The sequence below is a fragment of the Halichondria panicea genome, chromosome 8, assembly GCF_963675165.1.
Source record: "Halichondria panicea chromosome 8, odHalPani1.1, whole genome shotgun sequence".
Taxonomy (NCBI): Eukaryota; Metazoa; Porifera; class Demospongiae; order Suberitida; family Halichondriidae; genus Halichondria; species Halichondria panicea.
This window is the reverse complement of record NC_087384.1, coordinates 5,205,816-5,228,745: the sequence shown is the minus strand read 5'-3', so window position 1 is coordinate 5,228,745 and position 22,930 is coordinate 5,205,816. Positions and strand designations below refer to the sequence as shown.

The window sequence follows — 22,930 nt, the reverse complement described above, 5'->3', positions numbered from 1 at the left end:
TTTACACTCCAACAAAATGCCCTCCATCTTAAGCATTGATTAGGATTTTATGATTTTTATCATGTTCAGAAATCGTTATTACTTTGTTTTGGGTCATATCTGATGCCATACACACATAGCTAGCATGCAGTGCTTCATTTCTCTATGGGAGTAAGAGTACGTATAGTGTGGACAAGGCATTGCATGTCTTGTACTTGTCTTGTTCAGCATTGGAAGTAATGGCTTAGAGAGGTGTGATCAAGGTACACCAGTCTTTCTTGTTCGCTCAATGAAATACTCTTTTTTAGTGTTTCATGGGAACCAGCTCTTGTACTTTAGACGGCCCTAGCTGTGGTAATGTGTGGAATCACTTTGCTTGAGTCCTCCTCTGCATTCTTGGTGGTATCTAAGTCCGCTTTAATTACAAATGCATATAATTATAGCCATAACAGTTGTCAGGAGACTGCTCCAAGTAATCGTTTCTTATGAATTGCAACCCCCATGGCTGGCTGTAGTTGCATTACTATTATAAGAGAGAATCACTTGAATTGTAGATTTACCTGTAGGTTGTTATAGACTATACTTAGCATGCAGATCCATGCACTTTTTTCTTACAGACTAAGGTCTACCAAAATCTTTAATATAAAATTAAGGATCTTTACCAATTATCAAAACTTATTCTGACAAAGAGGCAAGATCAACTGCAAGATACTGCATACATGAAAATATCGAATTGCATGGTATAGAGCATTAGTTAATGTAACTTCATGATACTTATGTTGAACCACTTTACAATTGCTTGAGCACCCACAGGTCCCGCCAGTTGGACTGGTACCACAACTATACCACCCGATCGCGAGTCCCATTTTGTCCTCTGTTGAAGGATGTGTACATGTTCCTAATAGTCCTTGTCCAGAGGTGGTTCTTTTTGTTCCAGTCATAAACTCAAGTTTTTCTCTACAATTTCGGTATTCCACGTATACTATAATATATAATGGTCTCCGGTGCTATAATAGGTACATGTAAAGGGTGTATAATGTGCTGTGCTGTACTGTGTGGGCATATGCGGTATATACTTTGCAGGTGCTATAAGTACTCTGGTGAGGAAGACACTATAATGGGTGATCATGACCCGTGAGTACATAATAGTATGGTGCTCATTATTTTGATCACAATCATATTGGGTGACCCATGCATGGGTATATAATTATATATGTGACATGCATGGTGTGGGCATATACACTTGACCCATATTATATGTTATTGATGCATTACTGGACATGCATGGTTGTGAATTAAAATCTTCTCAGGAATGCCATAAAGAGTTTTCTCTGTATATATATATACACGTATTATGTGTACTTTACAGATATCGTAACTATACATATCCATCGCCATGCAGGCTTTCTACTAGCTACTTCCAGAAACCACAGCTGCAGGCCCCCACACAGCAACTTCGAGGATGAGGTTTGTCTAACCACCATGGTTCTGTCATTATCAAACCATTAGTGTTTTGTGGTCCTTCTACTTCAAGTATTACGGTATACATGCACTCCCACACACACACACTCACAGCTTGAGTCCTCCTCAGAGTCTGTGTTGGTAGTCAAAGCTCTCAACTCCAGTCCACCACACTCTCAATCAGTGGAGGTCAGTTTACCGTACACATGTAGTTGAAAGCCCAGTTGCATTCACTATACAAACACTCACAGATTTGAGTCATGCATATAATTATAGTGATTGCTATATACATGCATGTATGTGAGAGATGCACGTTCTTGTCTTATATACACTTAACCCTTTCCCGGCTTTGGACGACATATGTCGTCCAGCGGACTGAGATTTTTCAAAAATTTGCTGTGCGGGCTGTGTTGGAGCTATGCGCACACTGTAGGTACCAGCACATGTGCATTGAGCTACTCTTTCACATGGTATTTTCAACATCTTGCTTTGAGGTACGCTTTGTGCAGTACTGTCGAAAGAAAAGTGACCGTTTGATGATGGCTTCAAGATCTTTGTAGTACAACCTCAGCGGGGTTCTAGAGCTGCTAGACAGTGAGAATATCGATGCTTATGGCCTTGTAGAGTGAGAGGACAGTGACTGGGATCGTAGCTAGGTAGGAAGCTACCTCAAGCTAAAAAATAAAGAGCCTGAGGAGCCTGAAGGAGCTGGACCAAGTTTCTGGATCTGGTAAGTCTAGAGTAGCATTTGTACAACATACTGTATTCTGATAGCTTCAGTATAGGTTTGCTTAGGCTAGTTAGTACAGCAGTGGATATCATGAGCCACCATTGAACTTGTAAACGTGTGTGTAGGTGAAGAACGTTTCCCGGGAAAAGGGCGTCTGCTGATACGACCTCACAGAGAAGTTTCGGCAGATCCTGATCGAACTATGTCACCGTGAGAATATTGAGAACACTTACTTAGTGTCTATAGTCACTTTGTGCCTTCGTATAATATTGTTTGTGTATATAATTGTGAATGTTTGTAAACAATCGCTAATTAGTTGGGGGTGGTCAGTTGCTAGGTAACGATGATGATGTCATGGTACCCCCGGGGTCTGGGCTACCTGTAGGAAATAGTTACGAGTGATTTCAATGTATGGTTCATAAGATATGGATTTTTAAAGAAAAACATGTATTTATTCTGTATTATTTTGTTTTAATTAAAGCCGGGAAAGGGTTAAATTGCGCACTCTGGAATTTCTTTACAGTATGTACATTTTGTAGCTATTGAACAGTCCCTTTGGTTTTATGAACACACTTGCATGGTCTATAATCTTAGATTAGCTGTACTCTGGGCTGCTGTATATACATGTAGTACAGTGCATGTATAGTTACAATTGTTTTGTAAATGTTCAATTATGATACTGGCACGAATACCAAGTAGGTGATATAATTATTTATATACACACTCCCCTATAGGTGTCCTGACAGTGTTAAGTAAACTGTAATACTTATCGTTTGTTGTTTATTGCACAGTCACTCTGCATGAGTGTTTATTCACAACACTAGCACTAGAATTCCTGTCGACTCGTTAACAATCAAATTTCAAATTTCAAATTCCCATGACTACCTAGGTGGATAAGCAAATATTTGGCCACAATTCTGAGGTATCACCCGTTAATGAGCCGTGTACCTTGTACATTTATACACATGCTTAAATTTCCTAGACTTTAGGCGACACACACACACACACACACACACACACTTTTAATGATTATTCATGAGTGACCACAATACCCTAACCTTAATTGCTATATACATCTAATGATTGATACGAAAATAATAATTTTTGTCACACAGTTCTGAACTAGCTTGGTATATGTACGTTTAGACACTAGTTGATAAGATCTACATGGGAAGTACATGGGAAGTACATGGGAAAAGTGCCTCAGAGCAGGTATACTATGGGACTTAGTATACCTGCAAATTTACTTAGTATACCTAGTATTCCGTTGTCAAGTAATTGTATTGTAGTCAAGCGGTTTGCGCATGCGCACTAGTATCTAAATGAGTTAGACACTGTTTTGTCGGTGTCCATGTGATTTAGAAGCCCTCAGCCACTTTAGTACCCTCGCTACGCTCGGGATACTAAATCAGTGCCTTTGGGCTTCTAAATCCCATAGATCCCTCCAAAACAGTATCTAACTATTATATGTACTATTGTAAGTGTTTTTGAATTCCTCGCCTGTACATATATGTGACAGGCTCTGGGAAAACAGATCAATTGGAGCAGATATTGGTATTGAGCAATAGCCAGATTTATAGACTATACAGTGTATAATCTCATAATTTTTTTTCTTGGCTTATAGTTATTTACAGTCTTTCTACTATCTCTCTGCAAAATCTCTTTCCACCAAAGCGCTTCGTCTAAGCTGCCACCATTACCTTACTTTTCCCAATTTAGCACTCTTTGAGTGGGCGTTTCTCAATACTGCATACGTTTCTCAATACTGCAGTTTTACAACTTCGAGTTTCCAACGCGCATAACTCAGGCATGGAACGAGGTATATGCAAACTAAGCATATCAATGGTAGGCAATTCTTTGCTCTATCATCTGGTATATAGATCGCAAAAATTATAGCTTGCGCCAATTGGTCTGTTTTCCCAGAGCCTGTCACATATACTGATATAGTGCAATTTACATATTTGTGTATTTGCAAACACGTGTGAACACAATACTAACAAGTTTCTCTGGCAGAGGTATGCCCTGGGCCTGAAACTCTATTCACTAATCGTATTCATAACTGTTATAAATGTCCTTGATAGTATACATATAATTATATTTACCAAGTAATGCTCTTGATACAACTATCAAGCTATACATATAGCCTTTTGCTATTACCCTATGGGCTTCACATAACATGCAGGGTTTCTGCTTAGTAAACAGGTGTACAGTATAAGTCACTACCTTGCTCAACGAATATGTACATCTATAGTAGCATGTATTTGTGGCCATGTATATACATGCAGGTATAAGTCAGTTCCTACAAAGTCATATAGTTCCTTGTGTTTGTACATCTATTGTTTTATTGCTCACACTTTGTATATACACATATTCAATACACAATGTACGTATTGTGTGTATTGACTAATGATCTAGCTAAGTGAAGATTCTGAACGAGAGAGCTACTGATCACTCTAAACATGTTTACTCAACATGTTTACTGGTACCAATGATAACTTTACAGCGTCACTCACTGTGTACTATACCGGTACTATGCTGATGATATAGCTATATATTCAGTCTTTATACATACTCCCCCAGGTGTCCTGACAGTGTTAAGTAAACTGTAATACGAATAACAGTTCAGTGTTTGTTGTTTATTGTACAGTCACTCGATCTGCATGAGTGTTTACTTTATTCACAACACTAGCACTAGACTTCCTGCCAACTCATTCAAACATTCAAATTTCAAATTTCAAATGCCCAATACTCATGATCATCTATACAAAATTATATTAAGTGGATAAGCAAATATTTGGCCACACCAGTTAATGAGCTCTCACTAAGTACACACAATATACAAAGCCTTCGTATTGCATGTGTGTATACTTAGTGCAACCACTAGTTACTGAGAGCTCTGATATATTATCACAACATATCACCAAAACAAATATCACCAAGGCCTCAAAACTGGAGTCGATATTTCACCAATTAATCTTTGATCCTCACTTATTTGAACAAGTAATTCAACATTGTTTATACGTTTAACTTAGTGTTATAATTATAGCGCTCTCTTAGCTCTGGCTAAAAATGCTAAACAGTTCACTACAGTACTAAAAAACTGATATAAGTGTTATTGTTTTTTGTTGTACTCATGCCCCAAGCACGTGTAAGTATAATGTGAACGTTAGCCTGGGCTGGAGCTCTGATTTAAATTTTTTAATGAGGGGCTGTCGGACTTGTTTGTTCAAACTCATCTCCCTTTCTCTTTCAGTCATGGGCAGTGACGTCTTAGAGTAGTATCCAAAGTATACTCCTGGCCAGTCCTCTTCACCAAGAAATCTCCATTTTCCAGGCAGACGATTTAGGATTGAATAAGTTCTTTCATTCACCTTAGGCATTTTCTTGGATTTTCGATCTCGAATGAAGAGATAGAATTAATATGGTGCATGGGTTGTAGTGTTAAAGATAACTTAAGGATAACGTATTTTGTGTATTATTTAAGCATATTCATGCAAACAATGCGTTCGAGCTGCTGTACATAATTATGCATATACATTATAGGGTCAGTGTACTACGCAGCATTCAAATAAGACGATTGATCCTCTCCTCTCGTTGGCGCTCTGTCTCAGTGGTGATATCTTAAACAATAATTATTTGATTCCCCTTTTACCCGAGGGTATCCCATGATATGTAATTGTGCCGCCTAATATGTGGCAATGATTTCACATTATCGTTTGCCAAGAAGTTTTGTTCTGAGTAAGAAAAAAATGACCGTATACTCTCTCTCCCTAGCTCCATGCATTATTGCTGCAACTTGAGCAGTTCTATCCATGTAATATACAGACCAAAATATGTAGCTGATTAGCCTCGATTCCAGGCCGCACTAATGATTAAGGCCTTGTGAAAGAGGCTAGTATAGCTGATATGAGTCACTTAGCAGCAGCTAGATTGCTATTAGCCTCGATTCCAGGCCACGAAGAGAAAGGCGGCCTGGTATACCTTGTATGTGCATGTGCGAAATAATTGACAGCAATTTTATCACACAAATTGTAAAAAACCGGACAAAGTTAGAATGAAGAATATACGTATGACCACGTGGTTAGTGGTAAAATGTTCATTACCACAATGGTAGCTTTTAGGGACACTATAATTAAAGCAGAATAGTTATGTGCAGCAGTATTGCTTCTTAGCTCTGTTTATCAAAGAGGCAGTTCAAGAAGACCTCCCTGACAGCTAGAGCTGCCAGCTAGGAAGAGTGGTGTACTCTTTAATACACGGATTACCCCCTTTTTGAGGTAATGTTAATGTACGCGCATGCGCATGCAAGGTAGCTATACCAGGCCGCCTTTCCTCTTCGCAGCCTGAAATCGAGGCTAGATTGCTATCTGTTTATTGTGGCAACTATATAGTCAAAACGATCATGTGCATAAACCGTTACTTATAGGTATGAATACTTTGGACAACATTATTCAAATTTCAAAGCAGTGAATTATATAAAGCCACTAAAGCAGAAATGCTGAAATGCATTCTTATGACTGTCGATAATTTTTAGCAAGAATACATGCTGAATGTGTTTCATACATAATTATGTGTCAGACTAGCCTCCTTCTCAAGGCCTAAACAATTAGGCCTGCTACTGACTGCTTGCGCATGCACAAAATTATTGGATAATATTCCCGTAATGTTTCCTATTAAACTGAATTTTTACCCGAATTATATCCTGAATAACATATACAGACAAAGAATACTCTTCATAAAGTCAGACACAGAGCTATATAGCTAGCTAGCTAGAGACAGAGCTGTATTGGTTACAGCAGCAATTTCTTTCTGATAGAGTCGACTTTCACGAAGGTTAGTGTCAGATGGGCGTGGCCTATCCATAATGCAATGGCTATTGTCAGCCTTCCCCTCCGTTCAGAGGATTGTTATCCACACTGTTGCAGGCTGTGAGTCCTTTGTTAACATAGTAGGCTAAGGGTGGCTATTAGAATGCTATCACACGGGCTACAATCACACTTCTATCCACTTCTTCAATCCACTTCCGTTCGTTGTGACGTCATTGTTTTACTGAGCAAAATACAATGGTATCCGAATTACCCACTTTCTGGGTAATAGGTGGCGCATGCGCAAACAGTCGATACCAGGCCCTCTCTTAGCGGCCTGGAATCGAGGCTAGTGTCAGACTTGCTGTTCTCCTATAGCAGTCTATAGGAAAAACATTTTGGAAAGCAGATATTTGACCACAAGAAAGCTGGTATAGTTTTGTGCATGCATGCATGGGGTTGAACAATTGGGTCCTGATTTCAATTGTTTGAATGCCCTTAATTGGGGTTCTCCATAAGACATTATAAGGATTGATTAATCTCCTAGTACAACATTGAGCATTGTATACATTCCACTTAAGTTACTGTGACATTTCTACGGAGTTGATACTATAAACGATCGAGTGCTAAACTATAGCTATAGTGTTTTGTACTGAATACAGTAAGTTCTGAGATGTACATAATTATTTATACTCGCTGGAATTCTTAATACTTGCAAGCACGTGTGAACAAAATACTAAAGAGTGTTTCTGGGTCAGATATCCCTCGATTCTCCTGGCTGAGTAGACCTCCCAATGTTTTCTTGAAAGCTAATCGTACTTCATGGTTTAGTCGCCACTCTCTCTCACGCTCTGTTTCGAAAGGTTTTTTGGGGAAATGACCGATAAATGTGTGTGGCCAAGTGTCCTTGAAATCCACTACCCTCCAATTTCCAGGGATAAGTGGTGCTAGAATGAAGCTCGAGGGTAGTGCGACTGTCGATAGAGAGTTACATGGACGTTTTTTTATCATAAGATAGAAATAATTCAAGTGATCATCGTTGATTATCTCTGTAGTACTCAGGCTGTGGTTTACCACTTCTGTATTATACTTGCAAGCACGGCTGACAATGATAAGTGGGTTGTTGGGGTCAGCATATGGAACTAGCAGCTGTCGAATAAACTTATTGATCCGATCCTCTCTTTGGCGCTCTGTCTCCATTGGTGAATTCTTAACAATTTTTTCCTCTGTAAACAACAGCTCTGGCCATTTCGCCTCTAGGTTACCCCATGCATGTTTACCCTCCAGCTTATTTAGTGCGGTGAGGATTTCAACTCGTCTGCCAACAATTTCTTTTCCAAGTAGAACAAAAAAGTATTCGATGTGTAGATCCTGTCGATGTGGCTCTCCATACTCACGCTCGAGTATTTTTTCAACTATAGCAGTTTCACTCATGTTATTATACAGACAAAACCTTTCTAACCTAGACTGATCTCTTTGTATGAGTTACTTAGGTATATTCAGCAGATAGGTTGCTCTCTTAGCTATACATTTATGATCAAAACTATCACGTGCATTAGTCGTACTTATGAATACTGTTGACATTGCCATATTTACAGGTATACTTATACTGTTCTAGACTTTGGCGACAATAGTTACATGTGCATTGTATCACATGATTTTAGTTAACCGTATTCATGTACATGCAGTGTACGGTATACTGTACACCTGTTTACTAAACAGAAACCCTGTTATGTGAAGCTTATGCACAGCAAAACACTTATGTCATATGAGACATATTATAGTGTTAAAATGACAGAAATTTATGTCATTTCTACATTCAATTTCAAAAGTTGCGTTTCATTTAACATGTTTTATGTTACTGTAATTTATGTCATTTTAAATTAACGACTGTGTGTAATGAAAGCACCGCAGGTGCTGATGCCTCAGTTGAGATGCCAAAGCTACATAACATAAAGCTACTAAGCTTAATATATTTACACATGTTGCACACAAATGTAATAAATTTGCTGCATGCAAACTCAAAGAGTGGGTAATGATCGACCATGATTGTTGTTAAAAACGATCGATGCCAAAGTTCAAGTCTAAAATTAATGGCTGCCATCAGCATGCAGAGCCTTGCAGCTCTCTTCTCACTCTTGCAGCTATACCAATAGCTAGCGTTCTAGTGCAGAGCTTACTACTAAGTAGAGTAGCAACACTCGGTAAAAAAGTTTGGCTACGTGCTCTTCGAAAAGGCTGCAATGGCATTCCAAGTAAACAAAACTAGGCATAACTCGAGAACGAAGCATTATTTTTCAAATCCACGAATTAAAATCCAAAATACATGACTAGAAGCCTATACAAACTCTTACTTGCACTTTATTGATCCTTGAGCAGCTGTAGCAGTCTACACACACAGACACACACGACACGTGACACACACAAACACACTACAGTGCATCCAGTCTAAAGAGTAGAATACCAAAAATGTGTGAGTAGTTGTACTTAAATGTAAATATCTTATGATTGGAACATTTCTAAGAAAATCTGCTGATACCATTGTGTAGGCGAATGAGTAAGCTACAATACATCCAAAATTGTTTCCATGACAACATAAGGTGGTGGGTTTGTTGTGATTAATAAAACAGTACCCAATTGTTATAGTGGGTAATCGGCTAGGGAGAGAAAAGGCCAACGGTTTCCGGCTAAGGTTTGGAACTTTGTCACAACATCTATAGATAGTTTGGCTATCTTATGAAAGATTCGATGTTACTTAAATATCTACACATCATCCGCAGTGCTCAAAATTGCTAGTTTTTAGTGCCGTTTCGGTTAGGGAGAGATTTGAAGAAAATCTCACGGCTAAGGTCTAAAAATTACACAGAGTAAGCTTGAATAAATTGTTAAACTTTTGATAAGAAAAAATTTTCCAAAAATACTTTAGTTTCAGAGATAATTGATGTTACGTACATTTTTTTATGATCACCCCCATTATCTCCTAAAATTATTTCCCACCACAACAACTTTTGGGGAAATATTTTTGAATCGTGTTGTAGCTTATTCTTTTACCTATACAATAGTATCAGCACAATTTCTTAGAAATGTTCCAATCTTGAGATACATCTAAGTACAACTACTCACCAATTTTTGTATTCTACTCTCTAGACTGGATGCACTGTATACCTCGCTTGCAATGCACACCGACGCATAATAAGTAAAAAAATTACTTGACAACTATATACTGCTAAGGATTATCATAAATACGATTACCGTATTAAACGCCCGGGCGTTTATTTCAGATCAAAGTCTTTAGAGGGGGCGTTTAATCCAGGAGGGCGATTATTGTTATGTCTCCTCCAAAACTCTTGCACAGCAGCAGTTATTGTGCTGCTGTCTCAGCTTAAATTTAAGTCATAGGAGTGCCCTCTGTGTCGGTATCTCTCTCTCTGCCATCGATATCATAAAAAAGTATTTTTATTCAATGCTGCCACACTTGCAACTGGGTTCCACGTGCTATTCAGCTCCACCCACAGTGCCATGCCCCATACATGGGCGATTATTTAAGATGGGCGTTTATTGACAAAGACAGAGCTTTTACCCTGGGCGTTTAAACGAGATGGGCGTTTATTCAAGGAGGGCGTTTAATCAAGTAAATACGGTATGTACTAAAATCTCATGCGATACAATGCACATGTAACTATTGTGCCAAAGTCTACATAATTATATAGGGACATTTTCGTGAGATGAAAAATTTGGCATTTTTCGAGGGCAGACAGTTAACATGAAAATTAAAACTGGGATAAACTCCCCCCATGCACCGGTATTTCACATACAAATCTATTGGTTGGTGTGCTTTTCTGGCATTGAAACGCGAATATTAGAAGCCACGAACATTTCTGCTGAGGGCAGTAGTAAAAATTTCCCGCTATAAAGTACTAATAATAGTAAGTCACTACCTTAATTGCTATGGATTTGTAGCATGTATTTGTGGCTATGTGTACATGCAGGTAATTTAGTTTCTACATAAATTATAGTTCCTCATGTTTATACATTAATTACTTTCTATTGTTTCGTTGCTCACACAACATGTCTGTGGCTATAGACGTTCAATACAGACTGTATTGTGTGTACATTGACTAATGCTAAGTGCAGATTCTGAATGATATAGAGCTATACTTATCACTCTAAACACGTTTAACAGGTATCGATGTCCTGTATACAGGTACTATAACTGCTATATTATAGTTTTTATACACACACTCCCCTAGGTGTCCTGACAGCGTTGACTAAACTGTAATACGATAAGGAATTGTTTGTTGTTTATTGTACAGTCACTCTGCATGAGTGTTTACTTTATTCACAACACTAGCATGCACTAGACTTCCTGCCGACTCATTCAAACATTTAAATTTCAAATGCCCAATTATTCATGACCATCTAAGTGGATAAAAACAAACATTGGCCACATTTCTGAGGTGTCACCTGTCCCCGTGTACCTTGTTCATTTATTCATTTGCTCTGCTCCTAGACTTTTGGCCACACACACACACCAAGACCGTACCGTAGCAAGTGGTCAGGCTGGTCAGGTTGGTCATTTCAACCCAAGATACTAGAAACAACAAGTATACATATACGTATAGTGCAGTATAAGTACGGCCTAACACTTAGTGCTGGTGATAAAAGGTCACTGTAGGGAGATGATGTTTGCATGTACAGTATAATTATACCTCGAGGCGTAGCCGCAGGAGGGATACGGTAAAGCTGACTGTGTGTGTGTCTGTCTGTCTGTCTGTCTGTGTGTCTGTTCCAGCTGTAACTGCTGAACGGTTGCAATGCGACGAAAACTAACAGCTTCTATAGGCTTCTAGCCACCTTCTCTTGGATTTCGATTCGTGGATTAGCAAACTAAAGCTTCTTTCTCGAGTTATGGCTAGTTTGACTCACATTAAAGGCTATTGCAGTCTCTTCAGAATCTTTCATAGCATCATCTGTCCACACAAACTTTCTATTCAAACATATGAGTTAGCCTTGCACTAAAGCGCTAGCTTTTTGTTAGCTACAAGACTCAGAAAATATCTGTTAAAACAGCTAGCTAGCAGTAGCCATTTTAGCCTTGATCCCAGGCCGATCTGTCTCCAATTGAACAAATTGATCTCTTTGGACACACCCTTTAATTATTTCTGTGGATGTAATGCGCATGCGCGCTCATTCCCCATGTGTGAGAAAATAATACAGACCACCTTTGCAGTCCTCGACTGCCTCATTGCTAGTTAGTGATAATTATCACAATATCACTATGCATGTTATTCATTGCAAATTTGATTTCACAGTTTACAACAGCATATGGTTGTGACGTAGGTTTGAAGTAACGCCTACTACGGTTTTAATTAGTGGAGTTGCGTACTCTTCCTAATGAACTCTTGGTATGCATGCAGATCATGCATGCATGGTCTAAGAGTATAATAGTTACATCCTTCAACTTGTTATATATATATATATAGTATACCCTCACCTGCCACTGCATGCAGTCGGGACAGCTATCACATGCATGCATACAGTATATGGAATAAACTTCAAATATGCATGTGTATATATATAGACCATTCAACTCAGCTAATGCATTGTTAATCACGTGCATGCAGTGTGGAATAGAATTCATTACTGCACATATAGTTTCTACATGATTCTATTTGTGTGTGTGTGCAGAAAAACAAACGTATACTTAGAAGCTATATCATCAGTTATTATTGTAAAGGATACGTCGTATTGCACATCATACTGCAACCAGTAAACATAATTATTGCTTATAATTATCAGTATTTAGAAAATGCTTGTCACAAATGGTGCAATCTGATTGGTTACTTGGAGGTCCTTTATTTCTCATAGAGACCTCTCAGTCATTCAGAGGTCTTCTATGGAGGTCCATTATTATGTTCACTACCGTATTCTCCCGAATTACCGGGACACTCTATTCTAAGGGACACTTCGGACTTACGTAATTTTTTTCATTCTATATTAAGGAACAACGGGAAATGTAAATATTTTTAGACGTCCCGATCTAATTAGAACGAAAAAGAGCATGTATAGCTTGATAGAGACTCAACACTCTTAGAAACTCTCTGGATTCTACTCTCTGGCACCGTAATATGTCACTGACGGTTGAAGACACCTTTGTAGACATGGAACCCGCGTACACAGCTTCTAAACTGCACAAAAGACATTTTAGCTGCAGAGCTAGCCTCGGCCTGGAATCGAGGCCTTGTACATACCTTAAATGGGGAAATATTCGTTCTAATTACTACGGGACACCCTAATACAAGGGACACTTCGACTTTAACGTAATTTTTCTTGCTCTATTCCAAGGGACACTGCAAGCCGTAATTATTTTTTTGTGTCCCGGTAATTCGGGTGAATACGGCACATGCATTTAACAGTTTTTACATGATACATACAATCATACATGGAATGCTTAGCAACATCTATTTTATACATGCACAAGTACACACAGTTTATGTTGAAGTCATAGTAACGATGATGCAGTGCATCATTAAAAACTAATTTTTAAAAGTTATTGTGTTCTGCAGTGCCGCTTTGTAGCTTTTATGTCACTCTTGCAGCTACCAATAGCTAGTGCTCTAGTGCAGAGCTAACTACTAAGTAGAGTAGCAACTTTCTATTAACCGTTTTTGCTATGCAATTGCGCAAGAGACGGAAACTGCCTTCAATGTGAGTTTTTTTTATGTAGGCTAGCCAGAGCAATAAAGCTTTAATGTTGCTTGAGGTTTGTAGAAACAGAGTCTTCTTTGTGTTAATAATAGCTTAGCTTGCTTAGCACTATTCTAAATCAGTTATAGCTCTATATAATTATGTGTATAATTATATTGTTCAAACCTGGAAAAAGCATTAGTCAGATCAATATACGTGTTCGTATACATACAGTCTCCTATTATACGTACTGTTATAGATACTCCTATAATTATAGCAATAGATATGATGTGTGAGTGATTTGGTTTTCATCTCGACACAAAAGGATCTGTCGACTCATTCAAGCATTCAAATTTTAATGTTCATTAAGTAAATCACAATTCTGAGGGATTCGTTACAACAAAGTTTTTATGGAATGACTTGTGTACATTGTATTCATGTTTGCTTAAATAGTTTCCAGAATTTATATATAGCGTGTTAGGCCAAATATGTTTGTGTATCCCTAGCCTGCATGTGTGCATAGATAATGGTGCCTATATATCCAGTATACAGTACATTGCGCTTTGTGTATACAGTGGCATGCAGCTACAAGAGTTTCCACCATTCCGAGGCTGAGGCCTAAAGTGTGTGCATTGTACTATGCTAGGCTGATTCTGAGCAGCTGTAGCAACGGGTACATGGACGCCTACCTACTCAGGTAAGAGGCTTATCAACACTTCCCAGTCGAGGGAGGGGGGAAAGAAATGTACACTGTGTCATTAATTGAAATTAAATATGAAACTGATGCAGCGTTGCTATTAAACAATGTGTACACTGCTAAAGGACACTGTTTTAGGTGTGTATGTAGTGTGCAAGCACCGTTGCAAACAGTAGATGTACCTGCATGCAATTTTACCACCATTTTCTCTCTCACACACACAGTGAGAGCAGTCTGTTTGTATCCAGCAACAGATTCGTCCTTAAAACCTGCGGCAACACCACCCTCCTCTGTGCAGTGAAGCCGCTCTTTCAGCTGATCTCAGCCGCGTTCCCTAGCAACAAAGTCACGGTGAGTCTCATTCAGTGATGACTGGATTTGTGATTGAATAAGCTTCTCAGGAGTGCCATAAAGAGTATAATGGGACAACATTTTATAGGTTCCTCTGTATACACAGTAACACGTAAATATCCCAACTAGTATCATTCCATCGCCATGCATACAGGCCTTCTTCTACTCTCACCGTAACTTCCAGAAACCACAGCTGCAGCCACACCCACACAGCAGCTTCGAGGACGAGGTTTGTCTAGCCATTAATTTTAATGGCTACTGCCTATAATTATAGTTGCCAATAAGGATAGAATGTCATGGTAACTTGGTGGGTGATTAAAAAAAAATGTTTGCTCTGTTTATGATTCATCCTGTCATTTTGTAGAGTGTGATTTTTTGTGTAGTAGTATGTACACTTGTTCCTATGTGTCTACTTGTATGGTGGGTGATCAAATCATGGATTGGTGTGATTTGTGTCCTGTTCAGTCATGATTCATCATGTAGTGTGCACACTTGTTCCCATGTACAGGTTCGATATTTGGATAGAATCTTCAAAGGTGAGCTTAGAATGCTGTGCACTGTATAATACAGTTGATAGTTTAAGAGCCTGGGAATGTTGATTACACTAATGTTAAGAAAATATATACATGTAATTATGCCTCGGGTGTTTAGACTAGGGCAGTTGCCCCCTGGTTCTTACGGCCATGTAGCTTCATGTCGCTCTGATGTCGTACAGCTTTGTTGCCTCCACCGAGGCATCAACACCCATGGTACTTTCATTATCTACAGTGGGAACTTTCGTGTACATGTAGACTATGAATAACAAAAACTAATGATTATCAAGTTGCTGCTCTGCTAACTGTACATGCAAACATCATCTCCCTAGTGACTTTTTATCACCGGCACTAAAGTATACCCGAGGGCCATGGGTTGAAACGTTACGGAAACTTTGGAGTCATTAAAACCTAGGTGGATTGATTATAGAGACCGGGTCAGCTTATGGGGTGAACTGTACTGTGAGTAATTAATGTGCCCACAATTTTGAGGTATAGTGGCTATTTCAATCCTCAATCTCAATTCCACGCACTAATTTGCCTTTTTTTATAGCCTAATTATGGGCTATTTTTGTTGATAGTATCATCAATAATATATATATCATCAATAATCAGTATACACACTGTAAAGGACAACATTATCACTAGTATTACTAGTGATAATGTTGTCCTTACTAGTGATAATGTTATCCTTTACACTGCTTCCCACCCGGTAGTTTTTTGAGTACTGCTAATGCCACTTTTTCGTTTAAGGGTCATATGCCTTAAGTTACAAAATCCCGAACTATAAAATCACATAAAATACTTCAATGCATGTTACAGTAGCACACATCACACAACGTATACATCTACTCACTAACTTCTCTACAAGAATCGAAGTGTTTAGGGTATGTCCATTTTTTCTGGTGTGTATTTGCAGGCTCGTGTTAGTATGACTTGAATTTTAATCTTTGAGCCATCTCTTGTAGCATATCTAAAGTGAGCTTCCAATCTTTCAATAAGAGGCATTCGTACCTCCCCGTTGAGTATTTTTTCTCTCTCTCGCTCATACATTTCTTGCGTTCCGTTTGGAAAAAAGCCAAAAAATGTTCTTGGCCATGTTGCTTGAGGTTCCACTGACTTCCAATCTCCTGGTAGTGTTTTGAGCTCTTCTAAAGCTTGGCTGTGCACATTTCTGTTATTGCCACTTTCCTCTTGCACAAAGAGGTAGAAGTATTCAATGTGTTCAATGTGGGTGCTTCCCACATTTTCCATAATATCCCCAATCTGATCTGTTGTTATCTCTCTAGCACATTTCTTAACATCTTTGTACAGACAAGCTCTACTGAACATGATATGGATGCCAGGACCTTGTTCCCTTAACTTTTCCATCATTGGCCACCGAATAGTATCATCTATTTCTGCCTCGTGTTCGCGTTCATTTTTTGTTGTTGATACTGGAGCCTCAAAGAAAAAGACTCCATCCCACCCTGGCTCTGTTTTTCCCCATACGGTTAGATCTGGTATATCTTTGAGGATATCAATTGCTTTTTGTTGAATCTTAGGATCCTTACAAATTTCTTGTCCAAGCCTGATGTAGAAGCATTCGATATGTGTATTTGGAGGCTTAGAACCATACTCTTTCTGTAGATATTCACCAATCTTATCAGTTTGAACTGTAAATGCCATTTCTCTACTTCGGTATATAGATCTTTACTTGATCACTCAACTGCTTCACTTCAGCTATTGTTAATCACATGCATGCATGCAGTATATGGAATAAACTTCATTATATGCATGTGTATATATAGACCATTCAACTCAGCTAATGCATTAATCACGTGCAGTGTGGAATAGAATTCATTACTGCACATAGTTTCTACATGATTCTATTTGTGTGTGTGTGCAGAAAAACAAACGTATACTTTAGAAGCTATATCATCAGTTATTATTGTAAAGGATACGTCGTATTGCACATCATACTGCAACCAGTAAACATAATTATTGCTGTATATCAGTATATAGCTCTATATAATTATGTGTATAATTATATTGTTCAAACCTGGAAAAAGCATTAGTCAGATCAATATACGTGTTCGTATACATACAGTCTCCTATTATACGTACTGTTATAGATACTCCTATAATTATAGCAATAGATATGATGTGTGAGTGATTTGGTTTTCATCTCGACACAAAAGGATCTGTCGACTCATTCAAGCATTCAAATTTTAATGTTCATGGGTTATTTAAGTAAATCACAATTCTGAGGGATTCGTTACAACAAAGTTTTTATGGAATGACTTGTGTACATTGTATTCATGTTTGCTTAAATAGTTTCCAGAATTTATATATAGCGTGTTAGGCCAAATATGTTTGTGTATCCCTAGCCTGCATGTGTGCATAGATAATGGTGCCTATATATCCAGTATACAGTACATTGCGCTTTGTGTATACAGTGGCATGCAGCTACAAGAGTTTCCACCATTCCGAGGCTGAGGCCTAAAGTGTGTGCATTGTACTATGCTAGGCTGATTCATAACTTAACGTTATTTTAAGAGTTTCCCAATGTATCTCGACACTGAGTCCTCGTCAGGTTTCCGCAATGAGTCTATATGCATGCAGGTATAGGACGAAACACTTTTATTCCCAGCTAACAGCTTACATTGTCTCATTCTCCTCCCACATGCAGTGCCTGTCCACTCTCGCTCAATGGATGCGGGCTCTACACAACCAAACAGCCTCCGCCTATGTATACAAGAAAGCACCTAAAGGTCTGTTGGGGTTTGGTGTATCCATTTAATGTACAGTAAGCAAAATGTAATGTATACACATGCAGATATTAACTGTTGGGAAACATGCAGAATCACTATAATGTCAGTTTACTTGTGTGATTCAATGTATACTCTTACTAACAGTTACTATCGTATGCTGGTACATTTGAGCATAAATATATAGATACAGTCACATGTATATATAATTATTTGCACTATCATGTAATTCTTAATTGCTCCATGCATCGTGAATAGCAGAAGCTAAATCACGTATATAACTTTATATGTATAATATAGCTATATTTAAAGCAGTTGCAATCATCTGTGTGAGTACTTGAAGTAAAATTATGTAGTTACTCCGGCCCTGTTTCTCATGTAAATGTATCTGGCTAATAAGGATGGATTGAGGTATATAGACCAGCTTGGTTAAACAATTAACCATTGTTCCTGTTAGTTCAATACATTTGCAGCTGTACAATGGCAGCTGTACAATGGCATGGTAAGTCCCCACATTTTTTATTTATCTTCCAAATCATGGACAGTTGTAGCGTCACCCCTCCCCCAATATTAATACTACCCCCTAAAGTCATGGGGGTATGTCAAAGAAGTGACTTGGCTGTACTCCATTTGCATATGCCAGTTTCACATCATATATAGGTGCTGATGCATGGTAATGCAAGGCCGTAGCAAGCGGTCAGGCTGGTCAGGTTTTGGCCGGACCACTTTTTGGAGCTAAGTATAGGTAATGGTCATCATTATTGAATGGTTTCCTGGTAATGGTCGTCAATAATATTGTCAATATTGTAATTGATTAGTAAGTGCATGGTTAACCCTTTTTTACCTTGGCCTGACCACTCTAAACTTGCTTTGCTACGGCCTTGTAATGCCCCTCTGAGTCGTATCCACTGGTAACAACAATGAGATCACAATAAGCATACATCCTCAAAAACTATTCGTTGTTTGTCAGTACTCTAACAATTAATGGTTCACTATAATTATACGGCTATCATAGTAGCTAGCTATAGAGTATATCGTACTATAGTTCTCTTATTGGGGCGAGCGAAGCGAGTCCCTTAGTTAGTCATGCACGTGGTCCGGGTGGTGTATGTATGTAGTCCACCGTAGACCGGCATACGATATTTGCTTTTGTGACTTGTGATCCTTTACCAATTTCTACGTGAGTCAATAACTTTAGCTCGATAAAGATAATTATTATGAATAGCGACAAAACTAGCGATAAGGAGGATCCTCAGAAACAGCTAAAAAGAGGGAAAGGAGGCTTGCTAGACCCAGAGAAAGATACAGGGCACACAGGAGCAGCAGGAAGTGAAGGTAACTGACTCAAACGGTTCTGCAGGTGTTTGCCTAACATAAATAAATGTTGTGTAGAAAACGCACAAGCCAGCAGAAAGTGGCCAAACATTATTAAATGTTCATTACACTTACAGAGACTCCAGAGGCCACACAGGCACGCTTGAAGCAATACATGGCCGGGCATAGGCATACAGAGTGAATCCCGACATGCCTCTATTCGAATAATCTACGGTTCAATCCAAGATGCTGTTTATATCTGCAGTCATGCCAATAATGTCCATCTATCGATTACCACTTGGACAATATGAATACGCAGGCCATGTCATCAACCTGCCACAAGATGTGGTGTCATTTGCACAATATCTTTCAGCAGAGTTGGATGCGTCGCTTGCCCCATGGCGCTTGCGTCACCCTAGTAATTATTATAATACTGTCTGTGTATAACCAACTCCAAATACAACTGTATTATTTCTCCCACTTTATATGTAGCTCCCCTCACATCATGCAAGCCCCCTGATCCCCGCACCCACCGAGGTAAGCCACCCCCTCCAACAGTGAAGGCCCCCACTCCACACACCCCTCCACACCCTCACACAATTAACTTCTCATCCCTCTCTCTCCACCAGGTAAGTACCGCTATCGTACCATAAAACCGATTCATGCTATGGAGTCCTGAAATGCATTGGCATTGTTTCAGAGAGATTCACTGTGATATCTACTGTCACAGTGCTTTAGCCATATGCACAGGGCTCAAACATTCATTCACAAAAAACAAAAAACAAAATCAATACAGCACTGGTAAGCTACCAGTGCTGTATTGGTAACACCCTCAACCACCTGTCTACAGAGACAGCTATACAGTCTGTGAAAAGGGCATGAAAATAATGTGTGCATGGTTTTCACGCAAGTGTGTGACTATTGTGGCAACTATCAGGAAAAACGCACATTTGCCACAATGGTCGCGCACTCTGCGTGAAAACCACACATCATTCTTTACAGTAATTTGTTAAGGGCGCCTTTTAGTAGTTACTCAAATAGTTATATGAGGCTGGAGGCTGAAAAAGATACCTGCAGAATGAAAGCAACAACCCAATCATAGCTAATTTTGCCTGCTTACCGTAATTATAGCACCCTGTCAATTGCTTGGATAGAAGAACACTTTAAGAGAATGAATCCGATTTTGAACAACATTTTATTGTAACTTAGCGATTAGAAATAGCTAGCCCAGCATCCTCCATTGACAGTCTTCCTATGTAAAGTCCCCAGTGGCCCAGTCGGTTAGCGCGTCGTACTTATAAGCAGTATTGGCTGAGTAATGCGAAGGTCGAGAGTTCGATCCTCTCCTGGGGAACTTATTGTTGCTAGTTTGGGCATTGTGTTGTTGGTTATGTATGTATACTCTCTTTGTTACCAGGGCAACTGACAGAGGAGCGGAGTGCATGTGAGGAGATATCATGATGGACATAACATACGCCTGTAACGATAGTATGAGCAGAACAATTACGGTTAGATACTTGTCTCTCGTGTTTTAAGAGACCTCCCTTGCAGAATCTACTGGTGCAATGGTGACTATAATTATTATACTATCTGGTCCGGAACAATAAATTGGAAGTGTGTTTCTCACGAAAATTATAATTCTTTCTCACTCAATTTTTCAAATATTGAAGCAAGTAAGTATTATTGCCTCTTGCAATGCAATGCAATGCAATGTAGTGCATTCCAGCACATTACTATTATCCATTGAAAGTTAATATTAATGGTGTACTCATTTGCAAGCAAGCACCATCTGCACGATATCAGTGAATGTGTACTTGGAGTACAAGCAAAGAACCACGTCCCGTAACGTGAACACCATTATAGGATCTATGTCACTACAATACCAAATTTAAAATGCCTAGCTTCCATCTACCGGTATTATTATGATTTTTATCGTACTGTACAGAAATGATATCGATTTTATCAAGGAAAGCTAATTGATCTGTTTTTGGTCGTATGTGATGCCATGCATAGCTAGTAGTGGTGTTGCTTGTTTTATACATCTGTTCACAGCTTCCTTATTTCCTACTGAGTAGGGGTCAAAGTTCAAATGTGTAGATCGCTTGAAAGGACCTTCTCCATTCTCCACTGCACAATCAATGTCTGTGTCCGTGACCTCTATCCCTAGGAAGTCAATCATTTTTACAAGTTCTTGTCGGATATTTTTGACCAGCTGTTCGTATTGAATGACGTGTATAGGTATCTCTGTTTGTGCTAGCCACGTGTGGAGGAGGAACGACCATGTAGCAGCCTTGTATTCCACCAGCCAGTCCCACTTAGAGTTGCCTGTATCAGTATGTGTTAATTTGAGGATGATGTGAGTACACGTGGGGGTAAGAGTGTGGACAAGTACAAGCTATAGGCATTGCATGTGTCTTATACATAGAAAGTTCATGAAAGTGCATGCGGTATATATATACATACCAGTGTGTGGGTATGCTTGTGTACAGAAATGCAATAGTGTTTTGTGAATTAACTTACTGACAAATGCAGTCTCGTCTGCCAGCCCCACATGACTGTTGATCGTGCGATTATTGTTCCACCTCCGATTAGCTTCGCTCACCAAGGCATCAAACGGATCCCTCACCAAAACAATAGCCCTGTCATATTTCTTCTTATCCATCTCTAGTTGCACATCTTTAGGTAGCTCCCTTGTGTCTGAACGATGTGTTTTCACGACAACAACGTTACCACTAGCAACAGACTCTCCTGGAAACATCTTCTTGAGTACAGGGTCGCAATAAATTGATCCACTGAAAAGTCCAGTGGCTTGTTCAAGTAAATACCTTACCCAAGTGTTGCCGGAACCATGGAAACTAACAAGGGCTGTAATCAGTCCCTTTTTGAGAAATCTCCTATTGTGGCATTGCTTTTGATTTAGTTTATTGTCCAATGGAGCTTTAGATCTCTGTTGGCATTGGAAGTAATGGCTTAGAGAGGTGTGATCGAGGTACACCAGTCCTTCTTGTTCACTCAATGAAATACTCTTTTTCAGTGTTTTCATGGGAACCAGCTCTTGTACTTTAGACGGCCCTGGGGCAATGTATGGAATCACTTTGCGTGAGTCCTCCTCTGTATTAATAGCGTTAGATTCAGCTGTTTGGCATTCACACTCGCACTGTTCAGGCAATCTTCTTGTATAAGCAGTTTTTGCTTCTTTCAATGAAGGCTCTCCAACAATCATCCTGAGTAAGGGAATATCTCCGTCTTCGTGGTATCTAAGTCCACTGATTGCTATACATATAACCATAAAAGTTGTCAGGAGTAATCGTTTCTTCTGATTTGCAAACCCCATGGCTACGTCTGCCCTGTGAAATATTAGACAATCAGCATTGGCCCATAATTATGCTTTTATAAATTTCAAATACATACTTGTACATCACTAGATATATCTCAATATACAGTAGTGAACGTACTACACTCTACAGGCATGCAGGCATGATTAATTTGCATGTACATTAAAACTAATGTTAGCTACATTGTATATAGTACCTGTACCGAATTACTTGAGAGGATCCACCAACATCATTTAGCAGATCCACCCCTTCTTTACAAAACAATTAAAATTTCAAATCTAAAATTAA

The 22,930-nt window shown here is 39.0% G+C and overlaps 2 protein-coding genes and 1 non-coding gene across 5 annotated transcripts; 2 read left to right on the top strand and 1 right to left on the bottom strand.

Annotated features, from left to right (window-relative positions):
* Positions 1-616: 616 nt before the first annotated feature.
* LOC135339472 (S-adenosylmethionine decarboxylase proenzyme-like) lies at positions 617-21,421 on the top strand. Of its 3 annotated transcripts, none has more exons than XM_064535582.1 (11): positions 617-897; positions 1,063-1,113; positions 1,382-1,446; positions 1,555-1,629; positions 14,238-14,359; positions 14,584-14,710; positions 14,865-14,939; positions 15,219-15,246; positions 17,915-17,996; positions 19,800-19,936; positions 20,725-21,421. In XM_064535582.1, exons 2-9 carry the CDS (start codon positions 1,107-1,109, stop codon positions 17,992-17,994), a joined length of 579 nt encoding a protein of 192 aa, XP_064391652.1. In that variant the 5' UTR covers positions 617-897; positions 1,063-1,106; the 3' UTR covers positions 17,995-17,996; positions 19,800-19,936; positions 20,725-21,421. The 3 variants fall into 3 exon arrangements, with proteins under 3 accessions (XP_064391652.1, XP_064391651.1, XP_064391650.1); XM_064535581.1 differs by adding an exon at positions 18,654-18,738 and having other exon boundaries at positions 619-1,113; XM_064535580.1 differs by having other exon boundaries at positions 619-1,113.
* Trnai-uau (transfer RNA isoleucine (anticodon UAU)) lies at positions 20,570-20,661 on the top strand. Its single transcript is given in 2 exon segments — positions 20,570-20,607; positions 20,626-20,661. It is a non-coding gene; the product is annotated as a tRNA-Ile (tRNA).
* LOC135339468 (WSCD family member AAEL009094-like) lies at positions 21,193-22,905 on the bottom strand. The gene is made up of 3 exons (XM_064535573.1): positions 22,839-22,905; positions 21,828-22,654; positions 21,193-21,632 (listed from the first exon to the last, which is right to left on the bottom strand). Exons 2-3 carry the CDS (start codon positions 22,639-22,641, stop codon positions 21,280-21,282), a joined length of 1,167 nt encoding a protein of 388 aa, XP_064391643.1. The 5' UTR covers positions 22,642-22,654; positions 22,839-22,905; the 3' UTR covers positions 21,193-21,279.
* Between the last annotated feature and the right edge of the window lie 25 nt (positions 22,906-22,930).

Coding starts and splice junctions, on each gene's coding strand:
- LOC135339472 (XM_064535582.1), top strand. Junction 14,360..14,583: donor ATGGACGCCTACCTACTCAG/GTAAGAGGCTTA, acceptor TCACACACACAG/TGAGAGCAGTCTGTTTGTAT. Junction 15,247..17,914: donor TTTGGATAGAATCTTCAAAG/GTGAGCTTAGAA, acceptor TCCCACATGCAG/TGCCTGTCCACTCTCGCTCA.
- LOC135339468 (XM_064535573.1), bottom strand. CDS start 22,641: ATGGGGTTTGCAAATCAGAAGAAACGATTACTCCTGACAACTTTTATG. Junction 21,633..21,827: donor AGACGAGACTGCATTTGTCA/GTAAGTTAATTC, acceptor ATACTGATACAG/GCAACTCTAAGTGGGACTGG.